The sequence below is a fragment of the Trichosurus vulpecula genome, chromosome X, assembly GCF_011100635.1.
Source record: "Trichosurus vulpecula isolate mTriVul1 chromosome X, mTriVul1.pri, whole genome shotgun sequence".
NCBI classification, from domain to species: Eukaryota; Metazoa; Chordata; class Mammalia; order Diprotodontia; family Phalangeridae; genus Trichosurus; species Trichosurus vulpecula.
This window is the reverse complement of record NC_050582.1, coordinates 1,229,659-1,256,395: the sequence shown is the minus strand read 5'-3', so window position 1 is coordinate 1,256,395 and position 26,737 is coordinate 1,229,659. Positions and strand designations below refer to the sequence as shown.

Here is a 26,737-nt window from a genome sequence, read left to right as displayed (position 1 = left end):
CCTGTGACTGGAAAAGAAAGGCCATGTCACACAGAAAATTTGTCCTGCTGCATTAGGAGGGCAGAGTTTATAATCTCAAAGAGGATCATGTATATGTCTGAAAGGTTCGGAACCGCCGGATATAAGAAACTCTCAAAGTAGGAGGCAGAAGAATCAAAGCATATATTTAGGCTCCACAGTAACCAACCCATGAACCAGCATCCCCATTTTGATACATTGATCAAAAGCTTCCAGGCCCAATAAGTACGCCTCACAAGAGTAACCAGGAGGCCACAGAGAAGCATGATGGTGTACAGCAAAATCATATACATGCTTCCCCTCTATGGTAAAAAGATTACCCACTGGCCTGAAGTCTTTGTTCAGCTTCCTCCCGTAGGTCAGCTCTGCCACTGGCAGCTCCTGCTGTGGCTGTAGCTGCCTCTGGCTCCAACGGAAGCTGCTTTTAACCGTCCGGCTTCTGCGGGGGTGTAAGATACGCCGGGGAAAGCACAGGTTCTTTCAATCTGCTTAAGCAAGGTGAAGGGGTTGACCGGGAAAGCACAGGTTCTTTCAATCTGCTTAAGCAAGGTGAAGGGGTGGACCGGGAAAGCACAGGTTCTTTCGATCAGCTTAAGCAAGGTGAAGGGGTAGACCGGGAAAGCACAGGTTCTTTCCATCAGCTTAAGCAAGGGAAGCAAGGTGAAGGGGCCGACAAGCTTACTCCAGTCCAACGTACAAACAGCATTCAGTTCAGGGGAAAAAGCCAAACTAGTCAAGGGCACTTGTTGACTAAGTGCTAAGGAGCCCATTTTTGGTTGCCAACACACCTGCTTAACCCCAGGGGGCAGGACCAGAGAGATGGAGAACAGAGAGACAGAGCTCCAAATTTCTTACACAGCCATTAGAGGCTGCCCCAATATGGCCTTCAGTATGCCCACTTGGCAGGGGTGTTCTAGAGGAAAGTCATCCTAAAGACACAGGTTGGACCTTGGAGACTCCTTCCAATTGTGAAGAGGCTGGTTTTCAGAGTAGAGTCTATGTGAGAAAATGCCCTACTGAGGTCATGAAACCAACAGATAGGAGAAGAGGTCAAATGGAAAGCCTTCAACAAGTCAGCCAAGCCCTTCAGACAGGAAGGTGGGTTAAGTCCGCTGATGTCATTGCTGGAGGTCGCTCCAGGTGTCTAGTATGGAAACTCCCTCCAAAGATAAAGATGGCCACTCGGTTAGCATGTCTCGTCTTCAAAAGTGAGCCAAAGGCAGGGAGAGGCAAAGCCCCTGACCCAAGGTTACACATTCAGTAGGTCTGCCTGGCTCCTAACTTCTGTCGCCTCTAACAGACTAGATCCTGTAAGTCACTGGGTTTAATTACCATAGGATTTGAACCCAGGTTTGCTGATTCTGAGGCTAGCCTTCAAGGTGCTATGCCATATTGTCTCTACTTACATGTCAGACAGAAAATAAAGGGATATCCACCTCCTGCCACAATCCCTGGCACAGTGCATAGTTTTCAACTTGGAATCAGGAGGAGGGCCAAGGTTCACGTGCTGCCTCTGATACTTGGGATAATAATTAAGGAACTGGAAGGAATAGGCCTTTGGGGTCGCCCAGGGAAGGGGACATAAGCAGAAAGAAGAGGAGTGGCTTCCCCACAAACCATTTAGCCTCTTAGAACCTGTCTCCTCAGCTGTGAAAACAAAGGAGATTATACTGGCACTGACCTCAAAGGGGCATGGAAATGCAGCCTGTTATTATGACTGGAATCCCCTATTTCAGGGGCTGTCAGGAACATGTGACAAATTGCTGTTGAAATTTGAAAGCATGATGGAAATGGGAGGGCTCCCCTCCCCACTGCCAGCACCAGCACCATCGCCCTCAGCTCTGCCTTGTCCAGACCGAGGCTCCAGCTAACACACCTAATCCAATTCGAGGCTACATTCACCCAATAATGGAGCAAGGCACGACAAGGGACACTCTTTATCAAATAAGCACTAACACAATTTAGAGCTTGAGGCTTTTCAATCAGTCAACATCGGGTCTGTCACTGCCTCTTAGAGATGCTGCAAATGGAGCCAGGCCCAGAAAGTCATTTTTAGGGGCTGCCTGCCTCCCCCTACTTCAGCTCTGCTAGAGGTCTGAATGCCCAGCTGTTGACTGAACACAGGCAAACCTCAGTTGTCCAGAAGGGGATGGGGAGGGGACCAGTTGTGTATGTGTGTGTGTGTGCACACGTGTGCAGTCACTGATTTCCCCTTTAAACACGAATGGTTGTTCGTTTGATGTTGGCCCTTCTGGCTAGATGAGAAGCTCCAGGCTTAGAGTCCAAAGCCAGCCTTTCACAGGGAAGGGAAGTGGGGCTCAGAGACATCACATGGGCAGGGATTCCAAGTGGAAAGCACGGAGGGTCAGCGAGGTTTGCTGAGATGTGAATGGAAGGGAAGGGACAGAGGTCAACAGACATTATCTCACTGAAACTTCAAAACACATGGAGAGCTAAAAGCTATTATTTCTGTATGTCAGACGACAAGACGAGGTATGGAGAGGTTGAGTGACTCGACCAGAGTCACACAGCAAGCAAGTTAAGGTCTGAGGCCAGATTCAAATGCAAGTCCTTCTGACTCCAAGGGCAGTACTCTAGCCACTGGGCCACACTGCCTTTGTAAAGCATAATAACAAATAAAACTTTTCAATTATTGGATATGGAGGATTAAGGGAAGAGTGGAAAACACCTTGGGGCCCATTCCATATGCCTGGACTTTCTGGAGAAGGCGAATCGCCTTTTTCTTGCTGCCCCACCCCCCATAAATGACCTCAGGTTGCAGGGATTAGAGGTCCATTGTGTGCAGGCCTCCTCCCTACTCCCCAGCTGGCACTTCCCTTCTTCAGAAAGACAAGGCAATCTCTGAGCGAAGGGCCCAGGGCTTCTCCAGTAGGCCAGGCAGATGACTTTGGGTACATGGACTCATGACAGCTATTGCTTTTGGGGGGGGTGTTTTGCTCCCTCCCTACTTCTTGGCTGTATTCAGTATGGGTAAGATTGTGAAATAGCTAAATTCCACATAGGTGAAATACTGGCATATTTGGTTAAAAAAACAGATCAAAAATACTCAATACCTTCCTGTTCCCATCTCCACTTTTACATACCAAAACAAAAAGCAGTTTTATGATCTGGCACGGAGTCCACGAGCAGTTTGGACGAGGTTCAATTAAAATGGATTCGCTTCTTATGGAACCTCTGACAAAGGCTGACTACTAACCCTTAGATGGATGATTTATGAAGCCTGTAACAGGAACTGCTGAGATTTGATCCTTGGAAATTGGAGCCCTGACTCAAATACCTTTCTCACTACAACAACTAATTTTAACCAAGCCTTAGTCCAGTTTCCTAGCTTTAGAGGATGGCCTGGCCGAGCTGGAATGGAGCTAACATTTAAGAGGCTCTCATAGCTGTGCCCAGTGACAGAAAACCTACCTGTTCTCCTCCCATGAAAGGCTCAATTCAGACAAAAAACTACAGAGAAAAACTAGGGCACAACAATCCTGAGAGAGTGCGACTATCTGCCCATTTTCCAGATGACGAAAATGAGGCTGAGAGAAGGTCCCATGACTGTTAAGCATTCTGGCACTAGCACTCTGCCAGCTGCCTCTCCAAGGTGAATCCAATCAAATGTTAATTATGTGAATTTTTAAAAAAGGACCAGATGAAAAGTCAGGAGCCCTGGGTGCTAGGTCATGGTGACCTTTGGGCCAGTTCCTTCCCCTTTATGGGCCTCAGTTTCTTCCAGTCAAAAGTCTCATGCACTTTGCAAATGGTGCTAGTCAATATCCTGATGGGCAGCCACTCTAGGGGTTCCCATTGCCAGGGACCAGGCAGGCTGTCTCCATGGCCACAGAGACAAGAGCTTCACCACAAGTCAGAAACATGCAGCTTTCTGGGGCTGGTGAGGACAGAGATGGGGTGGGGGGCAACAAGTGTTTCCTGACAGATAGAGATCCCAGGGAGTGCAAGGCTGGGATGGCCCTCCCCATCAGCACTCTCACCACACCCCAACAGAGCTTAAGGCAAGAGGGTAATGGAATGGTCTACACAGGTTCCAATGTAACCAGAGAAAACGGACGGCTATGCTGGGCAGACACTAGGAGCAAGAGCCAGTCAGGCACCATCTAGGAGGCAACAAAGCAGACCCTGGCCTCAGGGAGCGTACATTCAAATGGCTAAGACCCTCACTAGCCAGAAGAGACAGACTGTTGCTGTTACTTCCTCAGATGCTTAGAAGCCAGGTGTGCCCAGGCTCCCAGCACCTTACCAAGTGCCTACTGTGTGCCATGCACTATGCTAAACCCTTTACAAAGATTATCCCCCGTTCCCACCCATATATACACTCACCTCCCAACCCTGCAGACAGAGGTTCACTGACTTCCCCAGGCTTGTGAAGCCCCCCTGACTCTAGGCCCAGCCCTCTTTGCACTGTGGCACCAATCCCTGTTCCACATGACAGCCAGACAGATCCCTCTGCAGGTGTATACACAATTCACCAGACCCAGGCCACTCTCCTCCTGACTTTCCTACTGTCCTTCCTAAAATGCAGCCCCGAGAATTCCAGGCCTGGCCAGGGCTCGGAGCCAGCCCAGAATGCCTCTCTCTATTAGTGACCACTGCCTGAGATGGTAGCATAGACCACCATGATCATAACTCATAGCCTCTAAGGGTCACAAAGCTAGCAAGTGGCAGGGCTGGAGAATCCTTTGTAAGATAAACGGCTGGTCCCTCCCCCTCCCCAGCCTATATCACCACTATTCCATGGGAGGGGGTAAGAGTTAACCCAAATTTCAAACCTTCCCAACAAATGTCATTTTATTCCATTTGGCCCAAAATGCTAATCTGCCACAATCTTTGGGGATCCTAATTTTGTCACCCAATGTGTATGTGACCTCAGTAAATGTGCTAAGCATGCCATCTAGGCTTTAAACCAAGTTACTGATGAAATAGTCAACCGTCCAATCCACCTTCTGATACTTATCAGCTGTGTAACTTGACAAGTCAATTTCCCTCTGCCTGCCTCCATTTCCATGCCTGTAAAATGGGGATCCTAAGAGGGTCAAATGACATAACCTTCGGGAAGTCCTTAGCAAAGGGCCTAGAACATAGTAGGTGCTTAATAAATGCTTCTTTCCTTCCTTCCTTCCAAGGGCAAAGCCCTGGGGCACTTCACTAGACACCTTTTGCACTGGCACAGACTCACTTTGGGGCCACTTTTTCAGCTACAGTAGTTCCAAATCCACCCAAGTTAACTAGGCTGAGTCCACATCTCGCATTCTTTCCCACAAGGATAGCATGAGAAACTTCCGGCCTATTCATCTAAACTTCAATCTTTCAGACCCAAGACTCAGAGCCCTCCAGGGACTAGCTCTTATTGCAACGTTCTCCAGCCCATGAGGTTCTCAAAGCAGAGATTAAGCATGGTGGTGCCAGTGGCTCCACTGTAACAGCCGATTCTGCTCACGTGAAGGTTTCACTCAGGCTGTTGGGTATCTTGTTTCTTGGAAGGTAGGTATAGACTGACAAGAGCTCAACATGCTTGTTGGCGGCTTAAAGAAAAAGTTAATTCTAAAATGATTTCCTGGACTAGTTCCACAGAGCCCAGAGGCACAAAGTAGGAGCCAAGAATCAGGAACTTTTTGTACACTGATGTTTTCTATTGGGATTCTTACAGCTTCAGGCCTGCTAACAAAGGCAGAAGAAGGACTGGAGATGCACCAGTGTGCAAAATGCTTGGAGAACGTGAATTGGTCATGGCTTAAAAGGACTGAGGGCCTAATGGTCCAGCTGGCACCAAGCTTAACCTACTATGAGCAACTATAAGCTACTATATGCCAGGTGCTGTACTAGGTATCGGGAATACAAAAACCAAATGAAACAGTCCCTGCCCTCGAGAAGCTTCTACTCTACTGCTGACCATAGAGGGTCTGTTGGCACCTTCATCATGGATGTCATCATCCACCACAGAACTGAGACTGGAGAATGCCACAGTGGAATGTGATCAGAGAACTCCAACAAATGTTGGAGTCAGAGTCAGAAAAGCTGAGCTCCAGGGCTGGGTCAGCAAGAACCTCAAAGATGGGGCTAAAAAGAGGCACTCTTCCCAGACCTCACGAGGTATTTTTGTCGTTGGTCAGTCATTTCAGTCGTGTCCAACTCCCTGCAAGCCCATGTGGGGTTTTCTTGGCGGCGATCCTGGAGCGGTTTGCCATTTCCTTCTCCAGCTCATTTTACAGATCAGGAAACTAAGGCCAATGGGGGAAGTGACTTGCCCAGGGTCAAGAAAAGAAAGCACTTTGAAAACCTGAAAAAGGTTAGAAAATGCCAATTATTTGCCACTACTCCCATTCTACATGTGCCCCCACCTCAGGCTGGCTTGGAGGTACTCAAATCTCATCTCTAACTATTGGAAGTGTTCTCAAGATCTAGGTGAGGTATGAACTTCTCCATGAAACTCTCCTTGATTCTCTTCCCAGACCCTCTGGCACCAAGAGTCTTTGCAAGTCTCCTTTGACCTAGCTCTTAGAAGACACACGGAAAGAACACTACTATATCTTCTGAGAAGAGTCTATGCAGTCACAAATGGCTGTCTCACACTACCCTCCTCCATGTGCACCACGCTCTAGGCAAACTGGACTCAGGCCCTTGGACACGTCCTGGGACTTCCCATCCCAGTGCCCTACTTCACTTCCCACATTTGTATCAATGGTTTGCATAAAAGGCAATAAAATGGTGTTTCCCCAACTTGCAGATGACACAAAGCTGGAGAGGAGAGCTAATAAGTATCCAAAAACAGCTGGATGGGCTAAGAGGATGGGCCAGATCTAGTAAAATGTACTATAATAGAGCTAAACGGCATCATACAGCAGGGCTCAACAAAATCAACAGCATAAATAGAGCATGAGAGGCTAAACACGGGTTTGTGAGAAAGACAGAGAGCTCAGCATGAGCCAAGGTGACATGGTCATTCACACCAAGTGAATGTGATCTGAGGCTGTGTTCAGAGAGGCCCCAAGCATTATGTTGCATGCTGGGAATACAAATACAAGCAAAGAGAAAAGCAGCCCCCACCCTCAAGGAGTCAACCTTCAAAGAGGGGGAGACAGCCATTCAAAGGAGGCTGAAGGGAGGCCGGAGGAGCCAGGAGTAGAGTTGGGTTTGGGGGCCACGTTGCTCAGAAGAGGGCAAGCAGAGTACAAAAGTCAGCTGAAGTGACCAGGGCTGTTTAGCCTTGAGAAGCCTTAGGGAGACATGCTTTGCCAGAGGCTCCTTCTTCTCCCCTCTTCCCCATCTTATTTCTCAGATGCCTTCTGCCACTATCACCTCCTTCCCCTCCGTCTCCCTTTCCAAGGCCAACCCCAAAAAGTGCACCAGTGATCCTAGGCCATCTCATGTTCTCCAGCAGATTGCTTCCTCCATCATCCCCAATCTCTCACTTATCCTGGTTCACTGGCTGCTTCCCTACTGCTTCCAAACATGCCCGTGTCTCCTGCATCCTCAAAAACACTGACCCAATCCCTTCATCCTCACGAACTACTGTCCCATTTCTCTCTTCATCTTTGTGGTTAAATTCCTTGACAAGTCCATCTACTTTAAGCGCCTCCACTTCCTTTCCTCTAACTCTTTTCATCTCCCTTCAATCCAGTTTCCAATCTTATCATTTCAGGGAAACTGCTCTCTCCCAAGTTCCCAATGATCTCTGATTGCCCAGTCCTCCTTCTTGACCTCTCGGCAGTCTCAGACACTGTCAATTACTCTCTTTTCCTTGCTATTCTTTTCTCTCTCCACCGGTTCTGTCTTTTATCTGTCTGACACTTGGGTTTTCTTTGCTGGACATTTCTCCAGGTCATGCCCATGGGTGTCTCCTCGGGCTCTGTCCCCTGAGAATTTGGCCCACTGCCTATTTTTCTACTGTGAGCTAAGAATGGTTTTTACATTTTTAAATAAAGTTTTATTGTATTGTTAAAAACCATTCTTAGCTCCCAGACTCTACAAAAACATGTAGCAGATTGATGGTGATCTCATCAGCTGCCATGATTTCAATGATCCTCTCTCCAAGCTGTCCAGCCCTACCTTACCTCTCATCTCCAACAGTTTATTACACACTTCAGCCTGCATGTGTCATAGGTATATTAAATTCAACAGATTCAAAACTGAACTCATTCTCTTTCCCCCTAAATGAGGCCACAGGTTCCCCACCCACCCTATACTCTCTCCCCTTACAAACTTCCCTGTTACTGTCGAGGGCAGTCCTCCAGACTCAAAATCTTGCTGTCATCCTTGACTCTTTACTCTTTCAGTCATCCCCATATCCAATCAGACTTTCTCCCTTCTTAACATCTCTTGTATACTCCCCTTTCTCTCCTCTGCCACTGCCTCTATACTCATTACTTCACATCTGGACTAGAGCTCTACACTCATTACTTCACATTGGACTAGAGCTCTGGCCTGCTGCTTGATCTCCCTGCCACAATCTCGCCTCATTCCAGCGCTCAGCTATACAACAAGTCTGACCACGTCATCACCACACTCCCACCCCTGCCCTGCCAATTCAAGAAATTCCAGTGACTCCCCATCACCTTGAGAATTCAAATCAAAAATCCTCCACTGGACACTGAAAACTCTCCCCAACTCTCCCCACCACCATGCGCTCTGCAAGTTTCAGATTCTGTGTTTTCACTCACTATAATGCCTGAAATGCTCTCACTCCTCCGCAAGTCTGCCTCCAGACTTCCTTCTTTCCCAGCTCCAAGAAGCCTTTCCCGATCCTGCTTAATGCCAGTACCTGCCCTCGGCTGATTAGCTCCCATGTACCCTCTCAGTATCTTGTTTGCACGTACTTGCCCACATCTCTCCATTAGATTATAAGCTCCTTGGGAGCAAGGACTGTCTTTTACCTTTCTTTGCATCCCTAATGCCTAGGGAATGGTAGGTGCTTAATAAAATGCTTACTAAAATTAAATTAATAACAATAAATTAAAATAAAATGACTGACAAACATTTGAAGGGCTATCACATGGAAGAAGGATCAGCCTTGGCTGGACATGTCTCAAAGGCAGAATGAGTTGCTTCAGAGGTAATAGATTCCTCATCCCCAAAGGTATGCAAGCAGAGTGACCACTTGTGACTCCTTGTCAGGTATGCAGCAGAAGGGAATCCAAGTCAAACACTGGTTGGATTAGATGTAACCTCTGAGGTGCCTTCCAGGGAGATGATATTGATGTGACACTGCTCTGGCAGTTAGGAGACGGGGGTTCTAGTCCTATCTCTGCTTCTAACAAAGTGTGTAACCTTGGACAAGTCACAGTAACTGCTTGGGTCCTTCTTCACGCTAGATAACCTCTGAGCTCTCTTCCAACTCTCAGATTCTATGAAATAGTTAAAGAACTCATGTGAAAGAGAGACCAGCCATGTTCTGCTTGGCCCCAGTGGGCAGAAGGAGCAGCCAATTTGAACTTAGTACCAAGGTGGGCTTTTCCTGACAACAGGGGCTAACACCAGCATGCTGTGCAGCACAGAGAGTTCCCCCGAGCTGGACCTAGGTCAGAACCAGAGCAACTGACCTGAGGTCCCTTCTAGCTCAAAGCATTTAGGATCATACGGTGCCTGGCAAACCTTAGCCCAAGGCTGTACAAACCCATATCCAGAGATTTTCAAATGAGATGAGCTTAGATACATCAAAACCAATTCGATCCAGGTTAATCAAGCACTGTGATAGAGAAAGACAAAAACCAAAAGTTGCTCCTTTCCTCGCTCAAGGAACCCAAAATGGACTAAACAAACACCCTCTTACCTAATCCAAAATCGTTTCTGAGGCCCACTGGAGCTAGAGGCCCTTGATGGTGGAGTAGGGCAAACATCTCAGTTCGAGAAGGCTGTTCCAGTCAGCAAGGAATAGTCTTGATTAGAGCATTTGAATCCCACCCCCTGCCACCAACTTTGGAACTGCCAGATTTCCCTTGGATTTATTCCCAAGGGATGCAGTGGAAAGAGCACTGGGTCAGGTTGTGACCTTGGAGTGGTACTTTCCCTCTTCAGACTTGGGGCCTCCCTCTGTAAAATGAAAGCACTGGACTAGACAGCTTTAGGTGTTCCCTCTAGCTCTAAATCAGTGAGTACTGAGTTAAGGCAGGGGTGGGGAATCTGCAGCCTCAAGGCCAAATGTGGCCCTCTAGGTCCTTAAGTGCAGCCCTCTGACTGAATCCAAACTTCACTGAACAAATCCCCTTAATAAAAGGATTTGTTCTGTATAACTTGGACTCAGTCAAAAGGCCGCACCCGAGGACCTGGAAGGCCACAGGTTCCCCACCCCTGGGTTAAGGTCTTCAATTTGAGAACCTCATTCCCCCCATCCCTCATCCCCCCCTCCCTCTCTGTGTCTGTCTGTCTCTCTTTCTCATAATTTCATTTGTTTCCCATCTCAGAAAAGATAATGAGAGGATTCTCTTCCTTGGGTCCCCAGTGCACCCAAGGAATTGTGGGATGTCAGAGAAGAGAGGGATTACAAACTATCTGGGTTGAAAGGGTCTCTTGTGATCACCCAGTATAGGCATGAAGGTCCAGAGGATGAGAGTGATTCCCATAAAGCCAGAGGGGTATTGAGTCTGCTGCACACTTAGGACATTTATTAAACACCTGCTATGTGCCAGGCACTGTGCTAAGCCCTTTACAAATAATACTTCATTGAATCTAGCGCCCAGAGACCCAAATCCCATTTGGATCATTTGGGAGAGGGCTCAGACACGCTGCTTGCTTTCAGAGGGACAAAGAATAGAAATTGGCAGATTTAGTTAGAGGCAAGTTTCAGCTTAACAGAAGGAACATTTTCCTGACCAAAAAACTCTCTGAAAGTGGAACAGACACAAAGGGGGCCCCTCAAGAGAGGGCTTAAACAGTAGAGGATGCTCAGGTACAAGCCCCATCTGACTTGGAGATTCTAGCTCCTGACTCCCAGCAGAGGAAGCCAGGCCACTGTCTACGTGGTGGCGTTTTCCTCGTAGGTACCTTGCTGTAAGCCTCATCTGTAGGCCAGTCATGGCTCTGAACACTTTCCATCATCAGGGATGCCAGGAAGGATACAGATGAATGCACCCCCCCCCCAGCTAAACCCCATAGACCCTCGTTGAGCCACAAGACTTCCATAGGCATTAGCACCCATCTCTTGTGACTCAGGCTTCTTCTCCAAACTGAGTTTGAAAGAGCACGGGTCTCTTCAGCTGCTACTCCATATAGTCAAGCCCAAGTCACGTGTATGTGTATCTGTCTCCCTCTCTGTCTCTTTTTCTTTCTGTGTCTGTCTCTGTCACACACACACACACACACACACACACACACACACACACACACACACACACTACTCTCCGGCCTGTCTAACGTTTACTGTTCCTTTCAAGGATCTTTTGTCCAAATGCCAAATGTTACATTTTAATCAGAGTTGAGGGAGTGAAGAACTGTGGCCTAATTGTGGAGATGGCTCACTGTACAAGGGGCTCTTCCCCTCTCTGCATCATGAGGACTCATGACAGCCTTGATCTAGGGCTGAAAAGGGAGCTGAGAAGTCATCTAGTCCAACCCTCTCATGATGGGAAACTGAGGCCCAGAAGGGAAATGACCTACCCAGGGTCACAAAGGTTCAATGTCTGTTACCTATCAGAGGCCAGCTGGGTTCACTCTAGCAAAGGTTGTTGAGAACCCTGAGACGGATGAGCTGACCTGGGGGGTGACAAAGAAGCAGGGTTCTGGTGCCATAAGCCCCCACAGCACATGCTTTCATGCTATTCATTTCTGTCACTAGTGAGAAAATGACATCGCTGATCCCCTAAGTCAGAAGTGTGTGTTTGCCTTGACTGGTCCCTCCATCCTACCAGTCTAGGAAGCTCTGGGGGGAGAACTTTCTCAACCAGTGCAGCTGGGCACCTTCTCAATAATTTCCAGTCTTAGGAAGAAAAATGAATTAATAACAGATGGCAGCCTGGGCTGAAATCTTCCCTCGATTCCAATTTGCCCCAGCTTCTTGGCCTTCGCCCCATGTGGTTTGGGGAAGTTGTTGGTAATGACTGTGGGGGCTCAGTTTTGACACTAGAATGGCCTTTCTCCTCATTTCAGTCCTAACTCTGGAGCTTATACCATGAGGCCTTTGGGCTCTTTCCCAGGATGACCTCCTGTACTCTTGTCTCCTGGCAATAGCTTTAGCAGCTTTCAACTGGCCCACTTCATTGCCTGGGCTCTCATCCCTTTCTGTCTTAGATAGTGGAGCAAGTACAAGAAAGGCCAGTATGACACAATACAAATGTAAGGGAATTTTCTGAGGAGCCATCGAGGACAGGGTGCAATAGGAGAATGCACCAGGAGCCAGAAGCCCTGTGTTGTTCCCATGCTGACGTTTGCTCTTCCTCATTTCAGAGCTTGGTTTCCAGCTTATAGATGGGAATCTTTGCCTTGCCTACCCCCACAGGGTAGTTGGCATCATCTCATGGGAAATCACAATAAAGGGAGGGGAAGAAAGATAAGGAGAAGGAACAACAAAGCATCTTGGCTCTGATTTCCGGGGCACTGACAGATCAATCTGTTGTGGAAGACAGGTGAGGCTTATCCTGCCTGTCCTTGGAAGGGAGTAGCTATGGTCCCATGTAAGGAAAGAACTTGCTAAAAGTTGGTCATCCAAAAGTAAACTAGGCCACCTAATCAGGTAGTGAGATCCCCATCAATGGAGGTGCTCTTCAAGCAGACTAGATGATGGCTCAACAGGAATGTTGTAGAGAGGGATTTCAGGTGTGTGTGGGGGGGGGTGTGGATAGCTGCAGCTGAGGACCCATCTAGCTCCCAGATCATGTGGGTAGAAGGAACGGTGATGGAAGACAGCTACTGAGTACTGAGACCCATTTCCAAGGACCACAATCAACAAGTCTCAGTACTTTATAGATATATCTCATATTCCCAGGACATAATGCAGGATATGATCCACTTTGCAAAGAATTCAGGGACCATGGGGCTCCTGTAACTGGTTAATTATGTCTCTCACCCCCCCACAGCCCACTGGACAGTAACTGGTCCTCTTTTTAAGAATTCAATTTATGCACAACTTTTTCAGGAATGCATCTGTGATACGTGTTTCATGGGATCCCCAAGGACATGCATGAGCAGAAAAAAGAGCTGGGGCAGTCACGTGACAAGGATGAGGAATGAAAGAAGAAGACTTCTTGTCAAGATGGGCTGCTCAGCTAGCCCACACCTACTCCAGAAAATAAACCAAAGAAACATAATGAGTAACTACAGTAAGAGACTTCTTCCATCTCAGAAGTGAACAACAGCAAAAAGCAGAAGCCCACTGTGCATGCTGAGGCTGGACTGAGATATGGAGCCTGCAAGGCTCTGGGTCTAGAGGCAGCAGGAACAGAGGGCTTCCTGAAGAAAACTCTGGGGTGGTTGGAGAGCCCCAAGGTAATGATCAGTAAGTAGTAACCAGCAGCACACAATTGGGACAACTCAGCTCCCTAACATTCTGTCCAGAGCTAAAAGAGAGCCCTGATGATCCATTATTCTGAACCTCAAAGACTGAGGTGGAGAAGTCCTAACTCCAGGAGGTAGAGGTCAGTGCAGGAACCCAAGGCAAGACTATCCCACCTAATAGCACAGTAACGTGACAGGGCAGAGCCTGATCCTAGTACAAAGCCCTGACTCAGGAACTAGGGCTAAAGCGGTGAGTAAATCAAAGACACTGACTAGTATTAAAAGTTACTGTAGATCTCCCAAAAGAAGGAAAGAGTAACTCTCTAACAACTAAAAGCAAATTCAAGGAGAAATATGATTTTTCACAAGGATTAAATAAATACCTAGACAAAATGATGCAAGAGGTGAAAGAAAATAAAAGCACTAAAAAAAGAACTGGAAGGAGAAACAAACAGCTTAGAAGAAAAGTGGCCAATTTTTAGCCAAGCTATCAATTTGCTGAAAACTAAACTAGACCAAACAGAAATCAGTGACTTCATGAGATAGCAAGAAAGATTACAACAAAATCAAAAGATTGAAAAAATAGAAGAAAATGTGAGACATCCAGTGTCAGAAACAACTGACCTTGAAGACAGGACAAAGAGAAATATTTTAAGAATCATTTGACTCACAGACACTTATAATTTAAAAAAGAAAAGAAAATCCTGAACATTCTATTTGTAGAAATTCTAAATGCACGTTGCTCAAATCTAGTAGAACCAGAAGGCAAAATAAAGATAGAAAGACTGCCCTGATCACCTCCTGAAGGGAAGGCAAGAGGAATCACTAGGTGTGCAAGGCGGAAAAAGGAGATGGAACTCGATACATCTCAGAAGTGGGGGCATGGAGGGAACCAAGTATCAAATGACTAACAGACAAAAGAGGAGTGAACACAGGGTCGGTGTGGTGGAGAAATACATCAAACACAACAAAGGAATAAGAAGGAGGATACTACTAGATAAAGAATACCCACAAGCAAAACAAACTGATCCTCAAGGGAGAGATTAAACAAGAAAAGCAAAGAAGTAGAATTGGAAGGTGAATCAATTGGAGGAATGACTGAACAAACTGTGGCATATGAATGGAATGGAATATTATTGCAGAATGTTGTTGTTGTGTCATTTTTAGTTGTGACCCCATCTGGGGTTTTCTTGGCAAAGATACTGGAGTGATTTGCCATTTCCTTCTCCAGCTCATTTTACAAATGAGGAAACTGAGGCAAACAGGGTTAAGTGACACCCAGGGTCACACAGCTAGGAAGTGTCTGAGGCCAGATTTGAAGTCAGGTCTTCCTGATTCCAGGTCCAGCACTCTATCCACTGCTCCACCTAGCTGTCTCACTGTACCATAAGAAATGGGAAAAAAAAGAGATGCTTTTGGAGAATTGTGGGTAATATGAATTGATACAGAGTGAAGTGAGCAGAACCAGGACAATGACATCATAAAGAAAAAACAACATTGAAAGACTTCAGAACTCTGATCAACATAACGGCCAAACATGTCTCCAGAGGACTGATGGCAGAGCATAATCTGACAGGGGGATGATGGAATGAAGGTGCAAAAAGAGAAACAGACTTTGGACCTGGACGCTTTGGGGCTTTGTTCTGACTGATTATATCTTTGTGGCACCAGGTTTTTATTTTTTCCCTACTGGTTTTAATGGGGGTGGGGGAGATGTTGCAATAGGGTTGCCAAAAAAAGAAAAAAGGGAGCCAATGCAACATTTCAAATCATGCACAGAAGGAAGCTCAGAGGGGAGCACAGACAAGCAGGATCATTTTGAAAGTCATGTGGGATTAGTTTTACTGCATGCCTTCTTTAAGTGAGTGGCATAATGTAGAGATGGAAAGTTTCATGTGCCTTTCTCTATTCTCTGCGATACGTGGAAATGCTCTTTTTTGATTTTTAGGTTCAGAATAATTTTTTAAAAATTAAGATCAAAGTGTGAGGTCATTGATTGGGTGCACAGCTAAACAAAATGGTATGTAAATGCCATGAAACAGTAGCATACAGTGTGAAGTGAGGAGGAATTGAGAGAACCACGGAGAGACATGTACAAAGAGCCCAGGAGAACAAGCTATACAATGAGCACAAGCAATAAAATGAAAAGAAGCCCAAGTGAAAAACAAACCTGAGAAATGAACAAAGGACAGAGTGTTCTGTTGTCAAAAGAGGATCCTCACTTTTGCCCTTTGTCACTGGCCCAAGCTGATTAGAAATGGGAGGCTTCCCGTGCCACCTTCCTTCTTTCCCAGCTCAGATTCTTCCTAGTCAATGGAGTAAAAGTGGACCGAGCTGCGCTGCTTCTTGCCTTCCTACCCATGTGACCCTGAGGGAGTCGCCCCACTGCTCATCCTGTGTCCCCAATCTTCTGAACGGGAGAGACGCCAGAAGCCTTCTGGGTAAGAGCTTGCCCTCTCGGAGCCTTTGGAGAATGAGATTGGACCTTTCTAGCCCTAAATCCTACAAGCCTTTGATTTCAAACATGTCTCAGTGCTAAAGCAACAGTTATGTAAAGAATAGCCAGGATGAAATGATACCACTCCATCCTTCTTCCTTAGTCCAGAGACTTTGATGTTTTGCCCCATGACCTGTACCAGGTGGGCAGTTAAGGGCCCCCAAAGGCATGATCGCCCCTACTCCTCCACACTTCTGCTCCTTACCAGTGCTTTGGCCTTTATTCTGGCCACCAGTGAATGTCCACAGAGTAGCTCTTTTGTCAGGAAACCTCAGAGTTGAACAGAGCATCCTCAAGCACCCTCCCAGGGCACAAACTCCCTAGAGCAGTTCTGACCAGGGGTCATCATCCATCTTGAAGAAACTTGAAGAAACCCAAGCTGTCCTTAGCCACATGAAAAAATTGCTCCAAATTACTAACAGAGAAATGCAAATTAAAGAAACTCTGAGGGTCCATCCCAGATTCAGCAAATTAGCAAAATTGGCAAAAATGGAAAATGACAATTGTTGGAAGGGGCTGTGCCCTGCCTCCCTAAACCACCTTTCCTGCCTCTAGCCTAGCCTCTGTAGCCATCATTGAAAGAAGTAATCACTGTAGAAAAAGGGTCCCCACACCCCCAGGCCTCATTGCCACCCTGGCAGTCCTCATGTGAAGAGGCCACCAAATCCTTAGCCCTGTCTAATGGCTCGATATCAAAAACTCAGAATTTTATCAGTGAAAATTACCTTAAAGAAGAGGCCTAAACACCTGCTTGGCTGCTCTACTCTCTGGACCATGGGACTTTTACTTCCTGGCACCTTTCCTGAGTGTTGTCTCACCTAGAATGGGAGCCCTTCAAGGGCAGGGAGCAGCTTTCTCTTCTGTTTGGATCCACAGGGCTTGGCATACAGTGGGTGCTTAATAAATGCACATGTGGACAAAGGAAAGGTGAAAGACCCAAAGTAAGACACTCTTTCCTGGAAAATGGCAGTAGCCTCTGAATTGGTATCTTTTTCCCCAAATGGAGGTGCCAGGAAGGGTTGAGCAATCAGAGAAAGGGAGCACAGGAGTGGAGGGATTTTGCAGCATGAGAAGACTGTAGAGGCAGCAGCACATCTCCCATTTCTGTCAGGGGCACCACCACTCTGATATTAGCCTTGGGATTCCTCTCTCCTGTATCCCACATAGCCAAACAGTTGCCAAACTCTACGGTTTCTACCTCAGTCTCTCCCATGTGGCACCTCTGTCTACTCATGAAGCCACTACCTTATTTCAGGCCTGTATCACCTGAGTTGGATGTGCTGAGTCTGAGATGCCTAGAAGACTTTCAGCTTGAGCTGAAGCCCAGGCAGGAGACTGAGCCTGCATATTCCCATCCGGGAGGCAATTGAACAAAAGGGAGGGGATGAAGTCATCAAGTGAGAGAATGTGGAGAGAGAAGAGAAAGTAGCCCAGGACAAGGCCTTAGGTGACACACACAGTTAGAAGGCATAATATGAATGACAAACCAACCAGAGAACGAGAAGGAGCAGTGAGATCGGTAGGAAGAGAACCAAGAGAGAGCAGTATCCCAAAAACCCAGAGAACAGCAGCTGGTATCTAAGGAGGAGAGAGTGATGAACAGTGTCAAAGGCTACAGAGAAGTCAAGAAGGATGAAGACAGAGTAAAGATCAGCTTAGCCATTAAGAGATTATGGGTGACAGGGGAAAGAAGCATTTCTGAGTGATGAGGTCAGATGCTGGATCGCAAATTGGGGAAGACTGGGAGAAGTAAACACAATGAGTGTAGACTGCTCTTTGGCCATGATTCTGGAAATGAATTGGGAAATATGCAAAGAAAGTGGCTAAAACTTCCTTATCCTTTGACCCACAGATTCCAATACTAGGCATATACCTCAAGGAAGTCATTGGCAAGTCCCCAGATGTGCCCAAATATTCATAGCGGCACTTTTGGGGGTAGCAAAGAACTGGAAACAAAGAAGACTGGGGAAGGGCTAACCAAACTGTGGTATGTAAAGGTGAAAGAATCTTACCGTGCTCTAAGAGATGACCAATATGAGAGACAGAGAAGCCTGGGAAGATCTGGAAGAACTGATACAGAATGAGGTAAGCAGAGGTGTTCCACACAATGACTCCAACCACAAAACAATCAAGAGTGAATGGTACATGCGGCTAATACGTAAATGTTTTGCGTGACTTCATGTGTATAATCAACATCGTGTTGCTTGCCTTCTCAAGGAGTGGGAGGAAAAGAGAATTTCAAACTCAACATTTTTGACAATGAATGTTAAAAATATTTTAAAATGTAATTGGGAAATATTTAGTGAAATAAAAATATTTTTTAAAAGAGTGAATGCCGCAAAATTACAAAGAACAAGTATGGCCCCAAAGAAGAAATGTGAGAAACAGTGCACATGTGTTATCAGTGAACTCATCAATTTTCCTGATTTCCCCCTCTTTTTCTATTTATCTTTTTAAAAACAAATTCTTTATTCTATGAGCTGGCTCTCTCCGAGTGGAGAGGGAGAAGGATAGAGGGAGAAAAATAGGTGGGGTAAAAACAAAACGTACCAATAAAGATGTATTTTTAAAAAGACAAAAAACAAAACCAAAGCTTGGCTAGGAAGGAGAAGAGCAATATAAGACAGGAGCTTGTAGAAGCCTCTCTTCCACTGCCACCAACTAAGTCTCTCCTCCCTTATTCATGCCCAGATTTCTCCCCTAGAAAGATTGCTCTCAGATCCAACATCCTAAAGAGAAAAAGAAGAAAGGAGGAGGAGGAGGAGGAGGAGGAGGAGGAGGAGGAGCCTAAGCTAGGGAGCCAGAGCTGTGGCCACTCTATCACAGAGCAGATCACTCCCACACACAGCTTGAGACAAATAAACAAATCAGCTTGGTTTTCATCCCTAGCCAAGAACTAAAGAGTGCTTGTTGGGAGCTTCATGTGCCTCTGCACATGCCTTCCTTGTCTTCTCCCACACCCAGATAAAATGCCCTGTACACCCGGGAGCCCCCCCGCCCCCAGCCCTTCAGAAGATGCTCTCCTGCCGGACAAGCCCACACACTTCAGCTGTTATTTCCAGTTAATCACTTGCTGTCCTGGATCACTCAAATTCCCAAATGGCCATGATCTCATGGATGGCCATGATCTCATGGATATGGGCATTCCTTCCAGGGCTGCAGGTCAGAGCAGGCCTCTTCATCCTGAGCCCTTCTGGTCTGTGTCCTCCCAGTGTGGTGGGGCCTTGCCTCATGACATCCCTGCAGACTAGGTAAGCACCTGGAATAATGTGGCCCACAGTCTAAGGTGGGGAGACAACATGCAAACAAATCTGTACAAATGAGATTTGGACAGGATAAATGAGAGATAATTTATTTTTTAAAAAAAGGAAAATATTAGCACTAAGAGGGATTGGGAAAGGTTTCCCATAGAAGGTGGGATGTTGGCTGAAAAACAAAGAAAGTCAGGGAAAGCAGTAGGTAGCAATGAGGAGGGAGAGCATTCCAGGCAGCCAGGCCAGTGCAAATGCTTAGAGGCAGGAGATGGAGAAATAGCAAAGAGGTCAGTGTCACTGGACCACAGAGTACATGATGGGGGGAAGGGATATAAGAAGATTGCAAAGCTGCTGGAGAGAGGGGCTAGATTATCAAGGGCCTTGAATGACGATCAAAGGATTTTCTATTTGATCCTGGAGGCCTCGGGGAGCTACTAGGGTTTACAGAGAAGGGGGAGGATGTGGATAGACGTGTACTTTAAGAAAATCAATGCTAAGACCTCTGAGAGCAGGAACTTGAGATGGCTGGTCCTTGGCTTCCCCCACAGCACCTTGCACAGAACAGCCACTCTAACTCTGCTGAATGCATAAATGGAGAAATACTAGGGACCTGGGCCAGAGCTGAGGAAAACAGAGCCCTGAGCTGAAGTGAGCACAGCCCCAAACAATATCCGGTCAGCATTCAGCACACAAACACTGTGCTAAACTCGACACAAATACAAGCAGAAAGAAAGACGGCAATTGCCCAGGTGGGAAGGAGCCCAGGACATAGAGAACCGGTACAGAGAAGCGCCTGTCAGCACTCCCTCCCCCATGCAAAGCTCAACACAGTGACAACCTAGGAAAGTGGATTTAGAGGGCTACAGGATTTGAATGTAGGTCTTCCTGATCCCATTTCAACAATCCATCACCTGACAACTCTCAACCATGATAACAGCTAGCATGTATATGGTACCTTAAAGTTTTCAAAACATTTCTTTTATCCTCACAACAACCCTTGGAGGTAGGTGATATTATCATCCCCATTTTACAGACAGAAAACTGAGGCAGACAGAGATTAAGTGACTTGCTCAAGGTCACACAGCTAGGAAGTGTCTGAGGCTGGATTTGAACTCAGGTCTTCTCACCTTCAGGTCCAGTGTTCTTTGCACAGTTGTGCCACCTCATGCTGCCACAAGATAGGATAGGGTCTATGATTTTATTGACATAGGAAACTCTCTGTGAATGTAGGGCAGCACCTTCTCAGAAACTTCCCAGTCTTAAAGAATTGCCTGGGATGCTAATGGGGTGACTTGCTCGGGGTCACAGAGTCAGCTTCCATCACAGGTGGGTCTTGACTCTGGATCCTTCTGGCTTCGAGGAGGGCTCTTTGTCCAGTACACCACTGCCTCTCAGATGACAGATACAAGAAAAAAGTAATAACTTGGAAGCTAAATGGACTGTGTGTTATGGGAGTACTACTGACCTAGCTATAAGGCTGAAGGGGCAAGATGGTGCAAGTGGATCAGAAGCCTTGAATGTCACACTGAGGACTCTGGATTTGCTCCTATAGGAAACCACTTAAGTAGAAGCTCTTAAGGAAGGAGGCCCCCAGATCCCCAGCTCCCCAGTCAGTTAATGGCCTAGTTTGCCATGCTTACACTGAATTACCTGACTCCTAAAAACCTTTCAGACATCTCCAACTGGATGTCTAGTAGACATCCTAAACTCAACATGTCCCAAACTGACCTCGTTATCTTGCCCCCAATACCTCCTACCTTCCACATTACTGTAGGAGGAAGGCAACACCACCCTCCCATCCCTCAAGCTCCGAACCTAGGAGTCATCCTGGATTCCTTACTATCTCTCACCTCCATCCCCCATCCAAGCTGTTGCCAAAGCCTGTCAATTCATCTCTCGAATATATCCCCTTCTCTCCTCTGACAATTGGTGCAGGCCCTCATCTCCTCACACTTGGACCATTGTCATAGCTGCTGGGGTGGGGGTGGGGTCTGCCTGCCTCCAGGCTCTCCCCACTCCCATCCACCCTCCACTGGGCTATCAAAGTGATCTTCCTAAAGCTCAGGTCTGACCATGTCACCCCCCTCCCCCACTCCCCCACCGCCGCTCGATAAACTCCAGTGGCCCCCTATTGCCTCCAGAATCAAATACAAAATGCTCTGTTTGGCACTCCAAGCCCGTCGTCCCCCGTCCCTTCCTCCCTTCCCAGTTTTCTTACACTTTCCTCTCTGATACATACTCTTCCATTCAGTGACACTGGCCTCCTGGCTGTTCCACCACCAAGACCCTCCATTTCCCCACTCTGGGCATTTTCACTAGCTGTCACCATCCCCCATGCATGGAATGTCCTCCCCTCCTCATCTCTGGCTCCTGGCTTCCCAGCTAAAATCACTCCTCCTACAGGAAGCCTTTCCCAATCCCTCTTAAATCGAATGCCTTCCTTCTGGTGATTATTTCTTATTTATCTTGTATATAGCTTGTTTGTATATAGTTGTTAATATGTTGTCTATCCCATTAGACTAGGGGCATCTTTTGCCTTTCTTTGTACCTCCAGTGTTCAGCACAGTACCTGGCACACAGTAGGCATCTAACAAATGCTTATTAACTGACTGACCTTACTCATCCACACCAACCAAACTTAAAGGAGGTAGATAAGGGGTGCCATATTGGGCCAGACCAAGGGGCCACCTAGCCCAGGGTCTTGTCCAGCAGTTACGATCAAGGGTCATTTTGTAAGAGGAGGCAGCTGCCTAGGTTTATCATGTGCAAAGGTAAGAAACATGCCACACACTGCCCCTACTTCCTGAAATTCAATCTTTCTACAAACTTCTCCGTCCCATCTTTAAGATACTGAAGGTTAAACTCCCTGCTACTTGAAAGAGCACTCTCGTGCATTTGGCCTACAAGCTTCAAGAGGTCTGTCCTAACCTGAGTCCCAGCAAGCCACTCAGCCTACATGATGCATGAGTTCAGAGCCAATCACATTTCCTTTGAGCCGTGATCATTCAGAATTCAAGAGGCTTTGGCTTTGTAGTCTCTCCTCATACTAAAAATTCTTGAACCCCTCCTAGGCCCCAGCCATTTAGTCATGTTCTTTGTGTCTTACTGGAAGGGCATTAACCACCAGAAGCACCTGTGCTACGCTACGCTACCCTCCCCCTCCCCCAGTTTTGTACCAGGAGAAGATCATGTTTCCTGCTTTCCCCTTACTGCCTGTGTTCTTGGCCTTTGGGGCCCAGCAGGACACTGGGCCAGGAGCTTCAAACAGCCTACTACAGCTCCTAAAGCCTGGGTTGCAGCCAAGAACTTGGAGGCAATCATCTTATGTGCAGTTTGAAAGTATGTTGTTGGGGAAGAGGTTTTGGATCTGGAGTCACAGGATCTGAGTGTGAACCTCAGCTCTGTCCTTAATACCTGTGAGAATTTAGGCAAGTCAATTACTGTCTCCGAGCCTCAGTTTCTTCCTCTGTAGAATGAAAGGCTCTCTTCTAGCTCTAGGCCTGTGATGCCTACGTAGATTATCTTATTATGCGCAGTAGCTGGCTTGACACTCTTCAGCCCATTCATATCTCCGTGGGATTTTCATTTGGCTTTGCTACTTAGAGATGGTTTGATGAAGAGCTAACCTAGGACAAGCACATGGCATACATCTCTCTCCAACCAAGAGCCACTGCTGCCACAGCTGCTGTGTATTTTGAGAAATAAAAGAGGAAAATCTGACCTGTGTGGCCAGAACCCGAAAAGCTGTTTACTCCTCTATTTATGAATCCATATCTGTCAGCATATACTAGAATTCTCTATATGATTCTATATCCCAGCCCAGCCAGCAGAGGATGCCCTAGAGCACCAGAAACTTGACCCAGAACTCCACAGGAACCATTTGATTGGAAATGGCTCAATCTGGACCCTCACTGAAGAAGACTCAGAACATTGTCTTTAAGATATGCAGAAGTTCACCCAAGCTAAAGTCACTTTTAAAACTGCCTAAGTTTTCCTGAAAGCTTCAAAGAAGATAGGGAAGATGAAGTTGAAATCAGTCTGGCTGACAAGATCCTCTCTCTGACCCTGACTGGGGCACTCTAGCTTACTCAGGAGAAAGATAAGGTACTAATATGTTTGTGTCTACAGCCCAAATGTAGTAAGAAAGACAGTATAGTTTCAGGCCTTATAGGAAGGTAGAGGTTTAAAACTTAGGCAGGACAATATGAAATGCTCTAGAATAGGTGTCCCCAACCCCATTAGAGGTCAGTCCTAGCCTCTTTCCCCCAAGAACAGAAGCCCCAGAGGTCCTGGCTTTCTGTTAATCAACAGACTATAAACACGGGGTTATCTATATACCGAATGCCAAAAAGGATACTGAATTCCTTTACCTTCCCGTTAGGGTTCAACTGCAAAGTATTTCTACTTAAAGGAGCCAAAACCTCAGTTAATTATCATTTTGCTACAAAGTGTAAAGTTTGAAGCGTAGGAAGCTCACTTTGCCTACTTCTTCTTTGATCAGCCCTTCTATAGGTCAAGCCTGCTAGCAAAGCAAGAGAAGCCTCAAAGTAACTGTACAATCTAGACTAGAGAAAGCTTCAGTCTTAAAGTTTCAGCAATATTCAGTTATCCTCAGTAGTAATGCCCAACTCTACAGCCTTGTGAATGCAAGCTCACCTGCACCCTTAAAAGTAAGGTACTGAGTTCTTATATTTCAGAGAGAATGCCAGGGTCATCCTTGGCCTTCAAGCACCTGACTGACCCCAGTTGCCCTCTTCCTCCTGAGCAATAAAAACATATGACTGGTCTGTGATCAGGCCAGAAGCCTGTTTCACTACATTTATTATACTTCACAAACAATTCAATCTCAATAGAAATGTCTCTCAATGTACCCTCAAAGGGTTAACTGTGAGAGGAGAAAAAAATAAGCTTAAAAATTGACCAATTCAAACCAAACCACCAGAAAGTTCATATACACATAATACAGTCTCTTGTTAGGCTGCCTCTGGGGAGATCTCATTTCTTTAGCAAGTGGCTACTGGACACTCCCCCCAGCCCAGCCCCCAGGGACAGAGGCAACATGCAACAAGGTGGAAAGGGAGTGTTTCCCCTGACTTTTTAAATAGCTTGGAGCCCTTCCCAAGGAATGACCCAGTTGGTGTGGATCTCAAATTGCAGGTAAAAACCATATCATCTCACATGGTCTGACATGGAGTTGGTTAAAAAGTTACTTCCCTGGGGCACACAGCACTCATTTGAGCTGTTGGCAGCTGGCTTCCACTGGCAGCCTTGTAGGTGCTAAGAGCTAGTAGTTACCCTGAGGCATGAAGCTGACCAGTCCCTCCAAGGGGCCTGCCTCTACTCCCTGGTTAATTCAATGACTTTGCCATTTGCTTCGCAGTTGGTTTAATGAGTTTGCCAGTTACTTTGTAACTGACTTAGTGAGTGGCTTTCCAACTCACTTAGTTACTTTGCCAGGTACTCTGACTAAAGCTTAGTGAATTTCTTTCCCAGGTTCTCTGTGACTGACTTAGTGAGTTACTTTGCCAGTTACTTTGCGACCAAGTTTGTAAATTACTTTGCCAGTTACTTTGCGACCGAGTTTGTGAGTTACTTTGCCAGTTACTTTGCGACCAAGTTTGTAAATTACTTTGCCAGTTACTTTGCGACCGAGTTTGTGAGTTACTTTGCCAGTTACTTTGCGACCAAGTTTGTAAATTACTTTGCCAGTTACTTTGCGACCGAGTTTGTGAGTTACTTTGCCAGTTACTTTGCGACCAAGTTTGTAAATTACTTTGCCAGTTACTTCGCGACCAAGTTTGTGAGTTACTTTGCCAGTTACTTTGTGACTTAGTTACATTCCCGCTTACTGCGACAGAGCGTGACAGGCGATCAGTAAAGGAGGGGAGCAGGTGTACCCTCCTTCCCTCCCTCCTTGGGCCGCCCGGCAGGAGGGGTGACTCACCTGCTGCGGGTCCCCAGGGCCGGGGAGAAGCGGCGTGTCCCTGGGCTCGGGTTCGGGCGGTGGCAGCAGCTGCTGCTGTTGCTGCTGTTGGAGTTGAGGTGGCAGCTGCCCGCGCTGGCGGCGGCGGCGGGCGACCAAGGCGTCCCGGGAGGCATCAACGGTAGCGTCGGGGGGTCCGGCAGGCTGCCCGGCGGGGGCAGGGGCGCGGCGGGCCTCGGCGGCTAGCTCTCGCCGAAGCTCAGAGCGCAATTCCAGGTAGCAGCAGAGCGTCAGCAGGTGGAGGGCCAGCGACAGCGCGAAGAAAGCCAGGAAGAGGCGGCAGCTGCTCCCGGCGCCCGCCGAAGCCGGGCCCCCACGACAGCCGCAGCCCCGCTGGCTGGCCCGGCGACGGCCGGGTCCGATGACCGGCCCGGCGATTAGCCCGGGTTCCCCGCGCGCCGCGGCCGCCTCTTGGGCGAAACCCATGGCCTCCGGGGGACCTCCCGCACTCTCTGGCACGCACGCACGCCCGTCCGTCCGCCCGGGAGGCCCGTGGGCCCCGCGCCGCCGCCGCCGCGTCTGCTGCTTGGGCCGGCACTCTCGGAAGGAGCCCTGTCAGGCGCGTCTACTGAGCGGCCATGGGCCGGGGGCTCAGGGCACCCGCGGCCGCTGCACCTCGGATACGCACACGCACGGACTGCCCGGACGGCCAGACGGACGGACGAGGCGGCGGCGGCGGCTGGGCGGGCCGGAGTGCGGAGCAGCCGCGTGTGCGGCCCCACTCCGCGGGCGGGGGGGAGGGCGGAGAGAGGCGGGGGCGCGGTCTGGCCCCGCCCCGTGGCCGCGGAGCGACGGCTCCGCCACCCAATCGGCATGGCCTCCCGGCGCCCGGCGCCCCGCGCCCCGCCCTCCCCCACGACTCCACCCCGGCCCCTCGCTCAGGGGGCGGAGCCGGGCCGCGTGCGGCCCCGCCCCAGAGCGCTCACTCCTCCCCCAGCTTCCCGCTTTTCCCATTCCCGTTGGCGGGAGCGGCTGCCCTTCAGCTCCGGACCCCGCCTCCAGTTAACTCTTGGGCTTCTGCCAGGGGGAGGCTAGCTCAACTAGGGGCGCTCTGCAAAGGCGAGCTCTTGTCCAGTGCCCTGGTGGGTCGCGAAGGGAGAGCAGGAGCTGGGTCACAACTCGATTCTGCTTGATGCTGCGTGACTTCCCTGAGCACAGCAGGCGCCAACTAAATGCTCGTGGAACTGAACCTGGTAGAAAACGAGCTCTGGGCGGAGAAAAGTTTGCCTGTCACCTCCCTGTGCCCCCACCTAACCCAGCGCAGCCCTTCTCGGTCGCTCTCTCCCTTCCAGGGGTTTCACAGACCAAGTAATTAAAACAGTTAGGGCTTTGGAATGAAACCTGCCAGCCAGGGCCGAGGTCCAAGCCGCAGGCAGCTGGCGCACGGACGAAGCCGGGACAGGAATCCCGGGAGCAGCAACGGCCTGGGAGCCAAAGGCGGAGGGGGGGGAGGGAGGACAGCCACAGACCGAGAAGAAGGCAACGCAAGAGACCCAGTCTTGGGGCCAGCCCGAGGGGACTGAGAAGGGCTAGGGG

At 48.1% G+C, this 26,737-nt stretch overlaps 1 protein-coding gene across 1 annotated transcript in view; it reads right to left on the bottom strand.

Moving 5' to 3' along the window:
* EDA (ectodysplasin A) overlaps positions 1–25,627 on the bottom strand; it is a 121,434-nt gene extending 95,807 nt beyond the window's left edge. The window contains 1 exon segment of the mRNA XM_036740093.1: positions 25,163–25,627. Within this exon segment, the coding sequence (XP_036595988.1) occupies positions 25,163–25,627 (465 nt within the window).
* Between the last annotated feature and the right edge of the window lie 1,110 nt (positions 25,628–26,737).